This window comes from Staurois parvus, unplaced genomic scaffold (assembly GCF_062004578.1).
Source record: "Staurois parvus isolate SC_StPar_1 unplaced genomic scaffold, SC_StPar_1.0 ptg000145l, whole genome shotgun sequence".
NCBI lineage: Eukaryota > Metazoa > Chordata > Amphibia > Anura > Ranidae > Staurois > Staurois parvus.
In genome coordinates this window covers 1,081,812-1,101,796 of record NW_028317941.1, presented here as the reverse complement: position 1 = coordinate 1,101,796, position 19,985 = coordinate 1,081,812, and the positions used below count along the sequence as shown (strand labels likewise).

Below are 19,985 nucleotides of genomic sequence, written 5' to 3'. Positions count from 1 at the left end.
CCAACTCATTGACGCATTTAAAAAAACACACAAAACTAGAAAAAAAAAACCTTTATTTGATGTGTAATTAACTTTGCCATGCTTTATAATAACATACTTTTCATTTAATTATAAACAGGACAAATATTTGAATAAAATGTGTACTTTTACTCTACAGTAATACTAGTTGTTGCAACATTAACACTGGTGAAACTAGAAAAAGTGTTTTTTTTTTCCCCTGTTTAGTTACATCATTAATCTATAGATTTGCATAGAAAATAAATCTATTTGTGCAAGTAAGTATTGTCATGAGAGTGGCTTGGTTGTACAACCAAAAAATGTGTTCGCTATTTTAAGTAATGACAACATTGTTGCCCTGTGCTGTTGGTGTAACGGTATGTACATCATACAAGGCAATATACAGTCCAGCAGTTAGAATCCATCATGATGTTCGCAATGGCAAACATTCATAGGTTAGTGCAACCACATGACTGTGTTGACCGATAAGAGGAGCTTTTGGGACACTCTACCTGAAGAAGAAGCCTCAGAAGTATTGTTGTAATTTATTTTTATTCTAATGTGTGATTTTGTTCAATGCCACATTTTTTCATAGGGTGGTGGGGATCCAAGAAATAAAATGGTTTTTGTATATGGGACTTGCAAAGCACGTTGAGGACCTACCAAGTGATGTACAAAAAATGGTCCATACCTAGAGACTATACCGTATTTGTTTTCAAATACCTCAATCAGATCAAAAATTATTTTGGCCCTAGATGGAGCTTATGATCATATGAAATAGTTATATAAGTTTCGTCGGAGCTGCGTGGATGTGTGTCACATTCATTCAATGACCATTTTATATATTAACCCCAAGTGTTGTCTGGGAGGTAGATTCAGATCGGTCTGTATATCATCCTCTGAAAGGAGATTGCAGAGTGTGACAGTTACAGAGCAGTCCACTTATGTGGACCTTTGGTAATACATAGACCCATTTAGGGATGGGACAGTAATTGGCAGAAATACAATCCATTGGCAGTGACCTAGCTCTTCTTGTGTCTTCCTCTGTAGTCCCCCATCAAGGAGGGTTTTAATGTTTGGTCTGCGGAACTCACTATGTGGCTTTGGTGTACAATATATAACCTCAGTCTCCCTGAAGAAGCTGGACATGAAACACGTTAAAGTATAGCAATCTCTAGTTCACTTAACTATCTACAATGATCACTGCATAGCCTGTATTCATGAAATCATATATATGTGAATACTGCACAGGTTACAGCTGAGGTAGTGTTCAGGTAGAGCAATTAAAAAGCCATCTAGACATGGAGGTTCACTGCAACTGATGAAATCTTAATTCACATGAACACCTTTTTAATATATATTTGTACAGTAAACTACTATTAATTTAATCACATGAAATGTTGTTGCTCTTTGGCACTGATAAAGTCCCATATACAATAACCATTTGATGTTTTATTGAAATAAGGGATGTGGTGCCCTGAGTACCCATCAGTCCAAACACAAATGTTGATCTAAAGACTAAGCGGACCTTTAACTATTCTCTGTACAGCTTCTTAATGCCAAACGGGCTTTTACATACATAAAAAAATTTCATTGTATTAAATTACACTGTGGTTTTAGAGAAAATTATATCCTGCAAAGAAAAAAGTTAGTGTTACCAAACCCAGGACCCTGCATTCGCTATATCTGGTCTCCCACAGTACACAATACATGGAAAGGCAATTATTTTAGAGTATAACAAGCATGCTTCACTGCATATACAGTACAGACTGATTTTACTGTTGTGGGTTTAGTAATACGTTAAGGAAGATGTGCACTACTTCTTTGCAATTTGGCAAAAATCTCCTGCATAGCCTACTCCACCTCCAAAGTGCCACCTTGTGTTTCCAGGCTCGCCTGGTTGCTCTGGAAGCCCATGGCTGTAGGATGAAACAGGTGATCAATGAACCTTATCGATCCCCTCTAGGCTGAATAAACCTGGAAATATTTAAAGTTCTTTAAGGTTCAAATCCTGGTGGGGGCAGCCTAGTAAGCAGCAGTTTGGGGAGTGTTGTGTTGACTGTCTTGAGTTCCCATGTGTTAAGTTATGGTGCACTGAATAAAATTAGGCAGGTATGTTTTCTGGCTCAAAAGCATGTGTTGAGGGCCCACAGAAAATCCATGCAGTGTGCATATGTGTGAAAAAGTCCTAACTCCAAAATGATGAACTACAAAGTTATTTAATGTGCCACTACTTGCAATTTCACTATCATACTTTTTGCCCTTGTGCCACAATTGAGCAGATTTATTGGGCACACCGTAACTCATAGCATAGTCTAATCTTTTATATTTAATGGAAAATTTGGAGTTCAAGGTGTGTGTGTACTAAAAAAAAATCACAATTTGTATTTTTTCACAAACCTTTGTGCCAGGTTTCCTTTTGTATGTGATTTTTTTTTTTTTTTACGCTGCTTTTTTAATAGAGGTAATAGACTGTGTTAAAGTGATACAAAACACACACTGTTAAGTTTATGCAATCTATTCTCTTTCTGTATAAAGATGATGGCACTTTAATGATTTTAGTTTAAAAAATAAATAAAATCTATGTACATTTTTCCTAATCCATATACTGCTGTCACATGACCTAGCTCTTTCCCAGGCTGTCTGCAGGGAAACCTAAGCAGAAGGAGCTTCTAGTCCTCTGCTGCTGGTCACATAAAAAAAAAAACTGAAGAAATTTGATTATTTTTTATTGGATATGTTTTATAGTAAAAAGTCAAAAATATTGTTTTTTTTTACAAAATTGTCAGTCTTTTTTTTGTTTATAGAGCAAAAATACCAGAAAGCTCTATTTGTGGGGAAAAAAAGACATAGATTTCATTTATGTACAGTGTTGCATGACCACGCAATTGTCAGTTAAAGTAACACAGCGCCATATCGCAAAAAATGGACTGGTCAGAAAGGGGGGTAAATCCTCTAGAGGGCAAGTGGTTAGAGCAACAACATGACAGCCTATAAATAATATTGATGACACACTGGGCTTTTATATAGTAATGTTTTTATTATAAACTAATAAATACATGCATTTTTAAACCTGCGTTGCAACATTCCATGTATTGAGTTTCTTGCTTACCTGAGTTCACATTCTTTTATAGAAAATTGTAGGGATTTTCAATGCATACCAAACAACTCTTTTTAGAAGCTTACCTATACAATTACAGTTTGTGCTTATAGTTCACATTGTAGCTAGCTGTAAAGCAGATTTTGTCCAGCACAGTAGCATCCATTGCTGCTTTCTTGTATCGCTAAGCCTACACTAGTAGTTCGGCTTTCCACTATGTGTGATTTCATTTCTCCAACATGCACCTTGGCGTGGCCTCTTTTCCTCCACTCCCTACTGTAAACTGTCTGTCCCCTCTTCAGCAGGAGAAGGAGGTGTATCCTGGTTTTCTGCCAAATGGAGCTTTTGTCTTAGTCAGTTGTTAAGGAAACTGTTGCATAAATTAAAACATAGCAAGAACTCACTCCACTCAAGCGTTTAAAAAAAGAAACATGAATTTTACATGTGTTTTCTTGTCTCTTTGAGGTGTTGTGTTTTAACCATTTGCATGCATTTATTAACTTTCAGTTCCTTGCCCAGTGATCAGAGCTCTAGAATGCAAATATATTGGTATAATGTAAGTCTACATTTTTTTTGCATTGCATAACTGAAACATGCAAAAAACATGCCGAAGGACAGTTGAAAATAATGTTGGAGAATTTACCTAGCATTCTCTGATATTTGAGTTGCTGTGAATTGTATTTTAAAGACTAAAAGTAGACTAAAGTGATGTCTAAAGTTACAAAGACCTGTTAAAGGGCCAGTCCACCTATGAATGATGCTGGATTTTAGAGAATCAACCAGGAAAACCCTCTGTGCTTGGTCTGCGCATTAGCATTGGCCTCTACAAGGGAAAACAATTCCCTGTCTGAGTTATTTGCTTTGTTTTATGGAAAAATACAAGGAGAACCCACTGCTTGCAGTCCCCAAGGTATATAAGAAGCCAATAGTTGATTAATTGTACCTCGTCCATAAAATATTACTATTGCTTTGACTGGGCCTTTAAAAGGATATCTGCAATCAACCAAAAGCACTAAATCGGCATCAGAAAGCAATAGACTGCTTTGCAAACGGAAAATAAGCACTTGTCTCCTATGGAATGACACTTTTAACCCTCTGCAACCTGTGACTTTGTTGACAGCCTCCTGCACAATTGCTTCTATAGCATGTCACTGTGTCCACAAACACCAGACAAGTGGGTATAACCTCAGAATAGGCAATATTGTCTATGAGCCAGTCTGAGACAGACCCTACTTACTTGTCTGCAGTTTGCACACACAGCCGGGAATTATAATCCAAGGTAGGAGAAGAGGAGGCAGTCAACACTGTGAGGAGGCTGATGCTGGATGAACACAGCAATTATTTTCTGTTTGCAAGGCAGCCAATGGTGTTTGATGTTAATTTAGGTTTTCTAATTCCATAGCATTCTTTACTAATCTTAAACACGAACAAACCGTGACAGAAAATACGCGGCAAAAATACTATTGTTGCCTACAAGTTAGCAGAAATACACCTATTAATGTAAATAGGAATATTAGGCAGGAGAGCTTACCTTGCATAAAAAAGTGCTTAGCGTTGCCATAATTTATGTACATATATCAGCATTAGACAAACAGGAAGCTGATCTGTCAATAAATTCAGTTAGGCTCAGTTCACACTGCCAGGACTTGGGATCCGACTTGTGAGACCCCAAGTCGCATGTGAAATCCCATGTTAGTCAATGAGAGCTGTGTTAATTAGTGCTATTGAAGTCGCTCCGACTTTAGAAAAGATCCCTGTACTACTTCAAGGAGACTTCTATCCAACTTGTGCCCATGGACTGTAATGGAAGACGCCTACAAGTCAGATCCTCATCTATATTGATGTGATTTTGATCAGATGATTACCCAGGCATTCCCTGAAAGTTGCTTCAAAGTAGTACTTAAATTGCCTGGCAAAGGTGCGCAACTTTCAGGTCCTAGTAGTGTGAACCGAGACTTAAGAGATATAATTTAAACTGCATATAGGCAGGGTGGTCTTCTGCAGCTGTATACTCTCTATATCTGTAGTTTTTAACCTTGTATAACTTTGTGTACTAGACTGCCACTTCATAAAAAAAATCATTAGGAATAGTTATGAAGGGTAAAAATGGATATTTAAATTTTTTCTATTTAAAAAAAAAAAAATCAGGGGTGTGGAAATTTTAGATAAAACTACTTGTTCGGTGACTAAATCGGTGTCCCGGTCTACTTTTCCCTCATGACAGTCTGCATGTCCCTCATGACAATCTACTTGTCTTGATAAAAATAATTAATTTTAACCAAAACTGTATTTAAACCGTATTTAAAAAGTAACGTCTGGGGCTTTTAAAAAAAAAAGGGCTTTATGGCAACATAAACGTTTAATATTCGTAACATTGCACTGTTTATCTCTTCCTCCCCTCCCTGCCTGGCTCCAGCACCGCACCCAGGGACTAACAGGGAGGGGAGAGACCTTGCAGTGTAATGAGCACTGATTGGCTGCTCCTCAGGAAAGGGGAATGTCGGATTTAACCCTTATCCCTTTCTCTGCCAAAGCCGTTTTTTTGTGCTTTTTGCCCACCAAAAAAATCATTTAAGGCCTAAAGATTACAAAAAACTCCAAAACATGATATATTTTGTGAAATTAGAGACCCTAAAGAATAGAATAGCGGTAGTTAAAATTTTTAATGTTACACAATATTATCACTGCATTCCATTTTCTCTCGATAGCTGGGAAATCTGTCAACGGGGACATTACTTCTGGGTCAGGACAAGAAGGGGAGGGGAGCGGATGTGTCCACTCTTCTCCATCCCCTATACCCGCCGGCAGCCACCAAACTGGTCCTGGGCCCACAGATGGGCAAGCGGAGCCCATGACATATAGCAGGCAGGGGGGGAGAGGCTGGCACTGTGGACTGTGTGGAAGAGCTGCTGCCCGAATGCTTCCACCTGACAGGTGAGCCCTGCTGCTTGCCTGCAGCAGGGCTAAAGGTAAAAAAAACTACCGGCCAGCGCCCGGAACTACATGTCCCGGGCGTCAGGCAATAGGAATCAAACATCTCTGAAAATATTCTGACATTTTTTTGTTTATTTATAAAATTGGTCTGAGTATTTTCCATTCTCAATTTACCATATTTCAGCAAAAGTAAAGATAATCCAGCAACATTTTTGTAGATACTGCTAAAGAAATTAAAGCAAATATTCGTGCCTGGAGCATAATAATATTTTGAATTTTAAATCTTGGTGTTGTTTTTTTACACACATCATACCTAATTATTGCATATTTTAAACAGGTTAAAGTGAAGCTTCAGTTCAAAAATATAAAATTTGCAAGCTGTAATTTTTTTAATTGCATAAGAGACATACTGTGGTGGATATACTGCAGGCAAATAGACTATGCACTTTGAAAGTACAGTTGCACCCTGCAAGTGCAGTTGCAGTGGTAAATTTGACGTCAAATTTCGATTTAGTTTTAGTCATATTTTAGTCATTTGAATTGTGTTAGTATTATTTTAGTTGACTAAAATAGTGTTAATTTAATTTACAAAAATATTTTAATCAACAAAATTATCACTGCCCAGAGCTTAGTAAATGTGGTAAAGCTCTGCTGATTTCCATCATCCAATCATGTGCAAGCAAAAATGCGTTTTTTTTGTTTGTTTTTTTTATTTTCTTGCATCTGATTGGGTATTCTTTATGTGAAGCTTAAAAGATAAGTTCACCTTTCGTAACATGTTACACCCATATTCAGGATGTAACACATAACATGTTACAATCAGACCGGCCCCTGCACCCCCCGATCTCCTTTGTGACAGCTAGCGGGGGATTTTCTTCTCCCTGCTAGCTGTCACAGTTTAAAAGAAAAACGTGGAGCCCTGCACGGCCGCGTCACTCAGTCACAGTATCCTGTGAATGGGAAAATTACAAGTCCTGGCAGCCTTTGTGGGCAGCCTTCCTGTCAGTAACTGCTTGCAAGCAGATATACTGACAGGTCAGGGGGAGACCCGCATGGCACCAGCAATCTCCTGATCGCTGGTGCAATGCTTTAGAGACTCCACAAACAAAAAAAACCTGCATATTTTTTTACCTGCAAAAAAATGTGCATTTATTTTTTTTTTCTTAAATGGTGAACTTATCCTTTAACAACATTTATTAATAAAAATTAGTACAACTGCACTTGCAAAGTGCATAGTCTATTTGACTTTATTAAATCAACTCCACTATGTCCGTTGTGCAATAAAGGATTTTTACCTTCCTTCTCACAATCTCGCAACTCAGTGTACACCAGTGGTTCTTAACCTGGGGAACGTCAGGACCCACATTTTTCCTTGGTTATTAGGTCTAGACCAGCAATGGGCAAACTACGGCCCGCGGGCCTTATACGGCCCGGCGGACCTTTTAATCCGGCCCGCGGAACGTGGCAAACATTGGCTGTCAGGATGTAGGCGGGGCAGCGTGACGAACTCCTCTCCTCTCACAGTCCGCCCTGAAGACCGGAACGGCGCGGGAACACGGCGAGAGGAACGCGCGGAGCAAAGGTAAGTGAATTGACACAATATGGGGAATGAATTACTATAGGGGGGATTAATTACTATAGGGGGGATGAATTACTATGGGGGATGAATTACTATTGGGGGGATGAATTACTATATGGGGGATGAATTACTATGGGGGATGAATTACTATATGGGGGATGAATTACTATGGGGGATGAATTACTATAGGGGGGATGAATTACTATATGGGGGATGAATTACTATGGGGGATGAATTACTATATGGGGGATGAATTACTATGGGGGATGAATTACTATGGGGGATGAATTACTATATGGGGGATGAATTACTATGGGGGATGAATTACTATATGGGGGATGAATTACTATGGGGGATGAATTACTATGGGGGATGAATTACTATATGGGGGATGAATTACTATGGGGGATGAATTACTATATGGGGGATGAATTACTATAGGGGGGATGAATTACTATATGGGGGATGAATTACTATGGGGGATGAATTACTATATGGGGGATGAATTACTATGGGGGATGAATTACTATGGGGGATGAATTACTATATGGGGGATGAATTACTATGGGGGATGAATTACTATGGGGGATGAATTACTATGGGGGATGAATTACTATATGGGGGATGAATTACTATAGGGGGGATGAATTACTATATGGGGGATGAATTACTATGGGGGATGAATTACTATATGGGGGATGAATTACTATGGGGGATGAATTACTATAGGGGGGATGAATTACTATATGGGGGATGAATTACTATGGGGGATGAATTACTATATGGGGGATGAATTACTATGGGGGATGAATTACTATAGGGGGGATGAATTACTATATGGGGGATGAATTACTATGGGGGATGAATTACTATATGGGGGATGAATTACTATGGGGGATGAATTACTATGGGGGATGAATTACTATATGGGGGATGAATTACTATGGGGGATGAATTACTATATGGGGGATGAATTACTATGGGGGATGAATTACTATGGGGGATGAATTACTATATGGGGGATGAATTACTATGGGGGATGAATTACTATATGGGGGATGAATTACTATAGGGGGGATGAATTACTATATGGGGGATGAATTACTATGGGGGATGAATTACTATATGGGGGATGAATTACTATGGGGGATGAATTACTATGGGGGATGAATTACTATATGGGGGATGAATTACTATGGGGGATGAATTACTATGGGGGATGAATTACTATGGGGGATGAATTACTATATGGGGGATGAATTACTATAGGGGGGATGAATTACTATATGGGGGATGAATTACTATGGGGGATGAATTACTATATGGGGGATGAATTACTATGGGGGATGAATTACTATATGGGGAATGAATTACTATGGGGGATGAATTACTATGGGGGATGAATTACTATATGGGGGATTAATTACTATGCTTACTATGGGGGAATATTACTATACTTACTATGGATGGCATTGTAGTGGCTGGGCCGGCCAGCAGCTAGTCCGGCCCCCGGGTCCAATATATGAACCCATTGCGGCCCTCAAGTCAAAAAGTTTGCCCACCCCTGGTCTAGACCTAAAAATAATTTAATTTCCAAAACATTATAATTTATTCCACAAAACAACTTATATTAGTATTCTACAATGTATATGCACTTTTTAAACAGTAAACAAACGGCTTCCTTCCAAAATGGACAGTGCAGTAATCACCCCCCAATCAGCATCACTTTCTTGTTTTCTTTCATTCCCTTCAAAATGTGCTCTCCATCACCTAGCCACAACCCAGGAAAAGTACCTAGCAGTGTCATTCCCTGGTATCCAGTGATGCTTTTCTTCCCTCCTGCGCAGTTGGCTGGAAGGAAGTGAAGTTATATGTCACTTCCTCCCAGCGCTGCCAAGAAGGAATGAGTGCGAGGGCTGTGGGACCGCTTTGTAAGTGCACCACCTTAATTAGACCGGCTGGCCGCAATAATACAAATATTAAGACTGGCCGTAGTTGCAGTCCTGCTCGCCTAAACATTTTAACATTTATATTAGTGCAGCCGGTGGTTTTTATTTTATTTTTTCAGGGCAGTGAACGTTTTATTGGGGCATCAGAGAGGCCTGGGGGGCACTTGCCCCGGAGCCCAGTCTGCCCCTGACTCACTTTTTGGATCACGACCCATCACTTGAGAATCATGGGTGTACACTCCTGGAATGTGCCAAGTGCTGAGATGAAGAAACTCCTGTATGTATGCGCAGGAGTTATGTCATTGCAATCAAGATGGCTGAAGATCCTGAGCAGTGAAGAAGCTGGGGAGATATTGACGAATACTGGCAAAGCAGCCTGCAGATGTCATATCACTGGAGTAGAGCTAAATGTAGCTCTCGTTAATCTTCAAGTGTATGTAAATTCCTACAATGAACTTCTCTTATTTGCTCCATTTTGGTCTGTTACACAAAGCATTTTATTTATTTGTTTGATAAAAGAGAAAAAAAATTTGATCTTGCCAGAAATTTAAAATTGTCCTGTGTTCTCTTCACACTTCCTGTGATGTGTACTCATAGTTTACATCTTGGACTACAGAAAGATTAGTCTTTATGTTGTGGAAATCTTGGCGTGGGAGTGGCTGAGTAGCATAGCAAAAGAAACTGGGCAAAAATCACATCACTTGGTCCACAAAAATGCTGTGTGTTACTAGCCTACAACAGGACTTACATTTATTGCAGGTCAAAATGTGTACTACGACTAGTTCATTTTAAAGGAGAAGTATAGCCAAAGCTTTATTGGCTGTACTTCTATGGATCACAGGAGTGGGGTTAGTTCTGCACTCCTGTGACTTGTTTTCAGCAGGCAGCAAATTAAAGCCCGCTGCCAGCTGATGTCACAGAGCCAGTCCAGGCTCTGAAGCGATCCCAACGAAGCCTGGACCGGCGCCTGGCTCAGCCTCTCAGTGATGAGTATAATATACTTTTTTTTTTCTCTTTTAACCGCTTTCCCACCGCTCCCTATAGCCGATGTACTGCTAAAGGGCGGCAGGGGTGCGCAAAATCACACACACATGTATAATATATATATATATATATATATATATATATATATATATACATATATACATATACACACATACACACGATTTTGTATTTTCGGGTAGGGGACGTGCTATGCTCTGCCTGAGCACCGGGTCCAAACTGGTGATTACCTGCCAGCACCCGATGATCGTGGAGCATTACCGATGGTCTTTTTTTTTATAGTGCAAAAAAAAAAACTGCACAAGTGCTCAAATACCACTAAAAGAAAGCTTTGTTTGTGGGGAAAAAAGGACGTAAATTTAATAGCAGAGCCATGCAAAGCAGTGTGCTTACAGTTGAACGCACTAACAACCCACAGCAAAACAGCACACAGTTAACCCTTTATTCACCCCACATGTTAACCCCTTCCTGCCCAGTACAGTGTCAGTGCTTTTTATTACTGGGGATGTCAGTGACGACAAGTCAATTTCCCCCAGTGTCAGAATGGCTGCCGCAGTCCTGCTATAAGTTGATGATCACCGCTATTACTAGTAAAAATGAAAAAAAAAATCCCAGTATATATACCGCCATATGTAGACACTATAACTTTCACGTAAACCAATTAATTTACACGTATTGCAATTTTTAAAAAATTGTTTTATTTTTAGCAAAGACAGGTAGCAGAATACATTTTGGCCTAAATTTATAATGAAATTAGATTTTTTTAATTTTTTTACTGGACATGTTTAATAGCGAAAATATTGTTTTTTTTTTCTCAAAATTGCCCGTCTATTTTTTTTTTATAGCGCAAAAAAATAAAAATTGCACAAGTGCTCAAATACCACTAAAACAAAGCTATATTTGTGGGAAAAAAAGGACGTAAATTTCATTTGGGTGCAGGGTTGCATGATCGCGCAATTGTCACTTAAAGTAACACAGCGCCGTAACACAAAAAATGGCCTGGTCAGGAAGGGGGGTAAATCCTCTGGAGGGCAAGTGGTTAATGGGTAAAAAAAAGCTTTCAATAGACTTTAGTTTATGCAATGCTGACAGTAGATGGCACTGTTACTTTAACCATTTCCATAAGGGGCACTTTTAACCCCTTCCTGCCCAGGCCATTTTTCAGGTTTCAGCGCTCTCTCACTTTGACAATTGCGCGGTCATACAACATTGTACCCAAACTAAAATTTTATCATTTTCTTCGCACAACTAGAGCTTTCTTTTGGTGGTATTTAATCACCACTGGGGTTTTTATTTTTTGCTAAGTTAACAAATAAATTAACCGAAAATTTTGAAAAAAAAACACGTTTTTCTTTGTTTCTGTTATAAAAGTTTGCAAATAAATAATTGTTCTTCATAAATTTAGGCGAAGATGTATTCTGCTACATGTCTTTGGTGTAAATAACCCAAATTAGGATGTATTTTTTAGTTTGTAGGAAAGTTATAGAGTTCACAAACTATGGTATAGATCTGAATATTGATCAATCCTGAAGTACTGACAGCCAATCTAATTTCTTGAGGTCCAAGAATGTCAGAACAGTACAGATATCCCCAAATGACCCCTTTTTGCAAAGTAGACAGTCCGACGTACTTCATAAGAGGCATGGCGAGTTTTTTGAAGTTGTATACTTTTGTCATAATTTTTCGGAAAATGAAAAAAATTTAAAAAAATATTTTCACTATTTTTTTTTACATACTGTCACCAGTGCACTACAGCGTCATCATATAACTGGCATGGCAGTGATCAGGGACAATGACTGGTGACAGTATGAAAAAAAAATATATATATATATTTTTTTATTATTTTTAATTTTTTATTATTTTTTTTCTTTTTTTTTAAGATTTTTTTTCATATTTCACTATGTCCAAAGTAGTACAATGTTACCATAGTAACATTGTACTACTTTGGGGAAGTGATCACTATTTTTTTTTTTTTTTTACACAATTTGCTTATAGCAAAGAATTACCTTGCTATAAGCAAGCATTTACCTGAATGATTCATTCAGGGTTTTTTTTTTTTTTTTTGTGCTTAGCTGTGATTTGGCCACAGCTAATCACATGACATGTGCATGTGATCGCTGTGACCATTCACAGCTAGACACTAGTATACAATGGATGGCATAAATGAAGCCATCCATTGTATACAACTGTCATGTGACCTGCTGTGATTGGTCACCGGTACTCAGATCTGTCATCGGCCGTGTCCAAGGTACACGGCTGGTGACAGATCGCGCCACTGCGCAGCTCTGCAAACGTGAAAACTGCGCATGCCCAGGAGGATGCCATATGGCGTCCACCCGGAAATCTACAGCATTTTGCCGGCCACCAAACGGCTATTGGCCGGGCGGCTATTGGTTAAAGCAAATTTGTCACATTTGAAGCAACACTATCATGTGCTAGGACAGAATCAGATGCATGGAGGATAGCTATTACTTTTTATCCTCATGCACACTGGGCTTTTCAAAAATGTCGGTAGCATTAGCTGTATAAAGTCACGTTAAAAACGCGTGCTTTTCCACATTTTTAGCGTTTTTGCATTAGCGTTTAGTTGCGATTTATGTTTTTTAGTGTTTTTTTTTACACACAAAAAAATTTAATTTTGGCTCAAAAAAACACCCCAAAACGCTGGTTTGCCACGTTTTACCGTGTTTACCAGCATTAGAGCGTTTTTACAGCTAAAAAACTAGAAACCCACTAGTTCTGGCCAAAAGCCAAACACAGCAGCTTTAAAAATGTCCAGTGTGCATGAGAACTTTAAATCCATTCTGCCATAGCTGAGCTGCCTGAAGTGAACAATCAGTGGTGCCATTAACTATCCAACATTTCTGAATAGAGCTGATCGTGTCAAAGTGCACAGCTTACTGCATGAATACTGCAGATTATTGTTAGCATAGCTTCACCCATAAGCAAACTGTATGGGCCCATTCACACCTATGTGTCTGCATTACCATGTGATGCATACATAGGTATGAATGGGCCATAAACTTATTTTAGGTTACCTGAAATTCTTACAGTATATGTGATAATGTAACCCATTGTGTAAATTATTAGGATCTATCAAATTACTTTTCAGGTGCATTCTGCTTGCACTTGGTGTCTTTTTGAGATGCTTCTTAGATCATTCACAGTTAGTTGACAAGTGTATTTCACCTGCAGCTGGCTTTCTCTTGACCTGCAATAGAAATCCTTTGCAAATTTATGTAAAGTCCAATCTTTTGATTTGGATAGAGGGAGCAATGCACACTTCAGGAAGTGAGCCAAGATTTCTATAAAGCATGGAAATGACTTATCTTAGTTCTCACAATAGGTTTTCCCACTTGAAAATGTGTCTCCTGAGCTCCTGTTCCATGACAACACTTTCTGTACAGAATACAGTGGTCACCAGGACCAATAGTAGAGTGAACCTTCCCAGTAAGAAGACTCAGAGCCCACAAAAACCCAACCAAAAAAAAACACAAAACCTTAACATTTTATTCAAGAGTAAAAAAAAAAAAAAAAAGAAGGAAAAAACAGAATCAATCTGATTCAAACTACCTTTTGCATTCCCTTTCACCTGTATGAAGAGAGCTGCAGCTGTGATGTTAACACAGGCTCTGATAGAGATGCAATTTAGAGAAGGGTTATATGCACTTAACTAGTATACTGTATACTCATCTGCTTATACGAAATAAATCACTTCACTTACAAAAATGTTACCTTTCTTCTGTGATTCAATGGATGTTTTTGAATATGCTGCAATAGAGGTAAGAGGGCTAGATCTGTTTCTGATTCTTGAAAGACCTGGGCCCCTAACCGTTTAAAAGGATACATTGAATTGCTCAATTCTTCCAGCTGAAAGACACAAAATGAAGAAAATATATTAGCTGCATAAGTCCCACATATTTAAAAGCTATGGTTAACAGAGCACTGAAAAGTGATTGTGCAGGATTGACTGGAGAGGAACTACACTGTATTAATGTATCCAGAGTGAACCCTGGCATAAGAGCAATAATGAGTTATAGATTAGTGTTGGTGGCAGAGCATATGCGAAGGGCTGCAAGCCTCTTAGTGTTTTGGTTGTGAAGTTTTGTTTCATATACCTGCTTCAAGAATTTTTTGCTGCTGTTGTGATATTTTTACAGCTCTGGTGGTCATTACCTGGTCACTTGTTTATGACTTATGCTGATCATACATGGTTCGATTATGTCATTTTCTGTTAAATTGGACAAAATCTGAGCTGTGGGTGACTCTGTCGACACCACCTGCCTCTCCAAACTGAAAATTGAAGGACCTGGTTGGAAAATTGTTGACCAGCCGTGCTTGCAGCCAATCAGATACAGTCACTGTTTAGGTATCCTGATAGCCGCTGCTCCATCAATGTTCCTCCATCCACACTGTTCAGCATAGATAGGGGAATCTACTCAATCCTAATGTGAATAACTAGTGATTCTCCGCTCTTACTCCTACTTCTTTTTTTGCGGGTGTTACTGGGTCTCCTGATTCTTTTACTATCCACCAGTCACTGCTGCTCTTGTTGCCCCCTCTCACTTCGCCCTTACAAAGAGAAATAGACCGCTTTGCCCTCACAGAGAGAGACCACTTTGGCCCCAAAGAGAGAGAGAGACTGCTTTGCCCCCACAGAGAGAGAGATTGCTTTGCCCCCACAGAGAGAGACCACTTTGCCCCCACCGAGAGAGGGAGAGAGAGAGACCACTTTGCTCCCACCGAGAGAGAGAGAGAGACCACCGTGCCCCCACAGAGAGAGAGACCCCTCTGCCGCCACAGAAACAGAGACCGCTCTGCCCACACAGAGAGAGAGACTGCATTGCCCCCACAGAGAGACTGCTTTGCCCATACACAGAGAGAACACTTTGCCCCCACAGAGAGAGCGAGAGAGAGACCGCTTTGCCCTCACAGAGAGAGACCACTTTGCCCCCAAAGAGAGAGAGAGAGACTGCTTTGCCTCCACAGAGAGACTGCTTTGCCTCCACAGAGAGACCACTTTGCCCCCACACAGAGAGACTGCTTTGCATCCAAAGAGAGATTGAGAGAGAGAGACCACTTTACCCACACCGAGAGAGAGAGACCGCTTTGCCCCCACCGAGAGAGAGAGACCGTTTTGCAACCACCGAGTGAGACCACTTTCCCTTAACACAGAGAGAGACTGCTTTGCCCCCAGAGAGAGAGAGACCGCTTTACCCCCATAGAGAGAGAGACTGCTTTGCCCCCACACAGAGAGACCACTTTGCCCCACAGAGAAAGTGAGAAAGAGACCATTTTGTCCCCAAAGAGAGAGAGACCGCTTTGCCCCCACAGAGAGGAAGAGACCGCTTTGCCCCCACAGAGAGGAAGAGACCGCTTTGCCCCCACAGAGAGAGATATACCACCTAACCCTCAGAGAGAGAGAGAGAGAGAGAGAGAGACTGTTTTGCCCCCCAGAAAGAGAGAGACCGCTTTGCATTTGCTTCCACAGAGAGAAAGAGAGACCACTTTGCCCCCATAGAGAGAATACTTTTTTTTTTTTTAAGGTGGTCAGTGCTATATTAATATAGGTTAGAACAACAAAACTAAATTATAATATATAACAGATTTTTCTCAACAAGAGAAATCTAGCCGTGTATGGCTAGTTTAGGGCTGGCTGGCAAGTTGACTTGCCTTAGGGGCAGACAAGACAGTTGGCAGAAAATATAATAGTAGTCCAGCAGGTCGTAACTTGGGGAGAAGTCAATTTGTTAATGGTGAACTCAACTCACCAACAGTCAGCATCAGTGACAGTCACAGAAACCGAGGCTGCTCCCCTCTGGGCTCTGGCTTCTCCAGTCCAGTCACACAATGTCGCAGACCAGTCAGGCAGTCACTCACAGCAGTCTCCTCCAGTCCACTCGCCAGGTGGACAGTGCCCTCAGAAGTAGTACTAGTAGCAGCAATCATCAGAGACTCTTGGCCAACTCCGGTCTGCAAGTGCTCACGTACAGTTCCGAGCCGAGAGCGTGGCAGGCTTTTTACCTTAACAATGCATTACAGATGGATGCTATTTTTTTTTTTTTTAAAACACAAAAGCTTGTTGTGGCCAGTTTCTCACTTGCTATACAAAGCATGTCTAAACCTCAACACAAAAATGGAATATATTGCAGCTTACCAATCTTTAGCTGCTGTGGCTGTATCAGTTTTAATTCTTCTGAATTTTTCCCTTTATTTTTACCTGGTAATACTGAAAATAACTTGTTTCCTGTCTCTTCTTGGCTACACTTATTGGTGAACTATAGCTGCAACCATGGTTCTCACACGGGCTGGATTTCCAACATGTCTGCCTTTGTTTATCTCCTTTATATGGTGGGTTGATGAGATAAGCAGTTTATATAGGCAAGATGAGATTGTTTTGGTGTCTTTTGGGATCACAGGGAGTAATAAAGACACTACATTTCTGGCAAGATTAACGGTTATTTTCTGTAGTTGCTGAAAATATTCTTGGCCTGAAAAGTGAAAAGGAATGCAGCTACCATCTATGGACTGGTAAGCTGCAATATATTACATTTTTATTTGGGCGGTTCGGATACACATGAAGGCTGTTTAGTCCAAGTTAAGCCAGCCATAGATGGTTTGAATCTTGACTGGTTCAGCAGGAATTGGCCGAGATTTGAACCTTGTATGGGCAGGCTGAATGTAGCAAAGTTGATCGACTGATCACACCTGCTGGATTTTCCATGCAATTGTTGCTAGCAGCTGTTATAGCCACTAGCAGTAATTGCTGTGTCCTCCCGGCAGGAACGGCTTTCCTAGCCACCCCCCAACCCTTCAACCCGTGGTTGCTGGAAAGAAATTTGCTCCATCTATGACCTGCCTTACAGTGAAAGCAGACTACTATCATCACAGTCGATATATATATATTTAAATAAAAGCAGAGTTACTATTAAAAACCCTCCAATATCAAATACAGGACAGTAAGGATAACTGGATGAACTAACTCTATTACATGAATTATTCTATTGAATTAATTTTTCATGAATACAAGTAACTTGCAATCTCTTTTATGCTTTAGGGTAATTTTGGCAAAATGTGAAATGTGTATGACTGAATTAGTCTCAGCAGGTACTTGAAAATACTAAATGAAGTGGATTGCTTCTGGCTAAGTTTACTGAGTGAGCTGACATAATTTTTGCCTAGGCAAGAATTGCAGAAGTGGGAGTGGGTACCTGTCAGAAAATGGTACCTATTTCCAGGGGAAAAAAACTAATATGTTAGGGGAGGAGGGGAGACGTTTATGCGTGGTACTTTCACTTTTAAGTGAAGGTCTGCTTAGATTGCAACAAAAATCAGGTCATCCGCCCTGCCAGACATGGCTATCCTGTGTGGCAGAGCTGTGTAAATCATAGCACTGGATGGAAAGAAATATAAATCTTTTGGTAGGTAAAAGTGCTCCTATATATATTCATCTGTGTATTTAGCTGTTTGCCTGGAGTTCAGCTTTACATTTTAGCAGTTCTGAGAAAGCAGGGCGCTTCTGGGACTAAAAGGTAAGGTTACTCCATTTCTATCATATTAACCACTTAAGCTCCTGAAGGTTTTACACCCATCCTGACAAGGCCATTTTTTGCTATTTGGCACTGCACTACTTTAACTAGGAACTGCACGGTCATGCAACGCTGTACCCAAATTAAAATAATAGAATTTTTTTCATATACATAGAGCTTTCTTTTGCTGGTATTTGATCACCACTGGGTTTTACTTTCTGCTATAAAACATATCCAATACAAATTTAAAAAATCGAATTTCTTCATAAATGTAGGTCAAATGTATTCTGCTGCATGCCTTTGGTAAAAAAAAAAAAAATTCCAATAGGTGCATATTCATTGGTTTGCATGAAAGTTATGGCATCTACAAACAATGTTAGTGATCAGCGACTTGTACAGCCCTGGCCAAAGTTTTGAGAATGACACAAATATTAATTTACCTTCAAGGAAACACGTGCAGTCATCAGTGCTTTGTACAAAAAGGGATTCACAGGCAAGGATATTGCCGCTACTAGGATTGCACCGAAATCAATGATTTATAGGATCGCCAAGAAATTCAAGGAGAGAGGTTCAGTTGTTGTAAAGAAGGCTTCAGGGTGCCCAAGAAAGTCCAGCAAGCACCAGGATCGTTTCCTAAATTTGATTTAGCTGCGGGATCTGGGCACCACCAGTGCAGAACTTGCACAGGAATGGCAGCAGGCAGGTGTGAATACATCTGCATGCACAGTAAGGCAAAGACTTTTGGCAAGAAGGGGAACAAAGAAGCCACTTCTCTCCAGGAAAAACATCAGGGACAGACTGATATTCTGCAAAAGGTACAGACTACTGAGGATTGGGGTAAAGTCATTTTCTCTGATGAATCCCCTTTCCGATTGTTTGGGGGATCCAGAAAAAACCTTGTCCGGAGAAGAAAAGGTGAGCACTACCATCAGTCCTGTGTGGTGTTGCTTCTCAGCCAAAGGAGTGGGCTCACAATTTTGCCTAAGAACACAACCATTAAAAGAATGGAACAAAAACATCTCTGAGAGCAACTTTTTCCAACCATCGAAGAACAGTTTGGTGATAAACAATGCTTTTTCCAGCACAATGGAGCACCTTGCCATAAAGCAAAAGTAATAACTAAATGGTTTTGGGAATAAAATATTCAAATTTTGGGTCCATGGCCAGGAAACTCTCCAGACCTTATTCCTATTTGAGAACTTGAGGTCAATCGTCAAGAGGCAGGTGACCAAAAACCCCCCACAAATTCTGACAATCTCCAAACATTGATTATGCAAGAATGGGCTGTCATCAGTCAGGATGTGGCACAGAAGTTGATTGACAGTATGCCAGGGTGAATTGCAGCTTTCTCGAAAAAGAAGAGTCAACACTGCAAATATTGACTTTTTGCATACACTTAATGTAATTGTCAATAGAAACCTTTGACACTTATGAAATGCTTGTAATTATACTTCACTATATCATAGTAACATCTGCCAAAAAGATCTAAAAATACTGAAGCAGCAGACTTTAGGAAAATTGATATTTGTGTGATTCTCAAAACTTTTAACCAGGGCTCTAGTGGGACTGTGATAGTGCGGTGGGTTATCTGACACTAACTGACGCTGGATGGGTACTGACATCTCCAGTGACACTAATACAGTAAATGCAAATGGACAAACAGAAAAAGGGCGCACCGACCTAGTGCATTATCGTTTAATATATTTATTGAAGAAACAAAGTAAGTATCATACTTACAATAGACATAAAAACACAGACATGTCAAACTGAAGAAGATGTATGATCCAAACAACATCTGAGTCCATACGATGGAACCCTGGATGACCAACTGGCTAACGCGTTTCAAGGAGACAACCTCTTCCTCAGAGCCCTAATAAAGTGATCAATGCTAATAA

The 19,985-nt window shown here is 39.8% G+C and overlaps 1 protein-coding gene across 2 annotated transcripts in view; it reads right to left on the bottom strand.

The window, feature by feature from the left end:
• Positions 1-3,017: 3,017 nt before the first annotated feature.
• The window catches only part of CCDC28B (coiled-coil domain containing 28B), a 47,480-nt gene continuing 30,512 nt past the window's right edge, over positions 3,018-19,985 (bottom strand). For both annotated transcript variants that reach the window (XM_089673840.1, XM_089673841.1), the window contains exons 5-6: positions 14,409-14,431; positions 3,018-3,446 (exon numbers count right to left, since the gene is read on the bottom strand). In XM_089673840.1, coding sequence (XP_089529966.1) covers positions 3,371-3,446; positions 14,409-14,431 — 99 coding nt within the window. In that variant the 3' untranslated portion in view covers positions 3,018-3,370. The remainder of the gene's footprint in view (positions 3,447-14,408; positions 14,432-19,985) is intronic.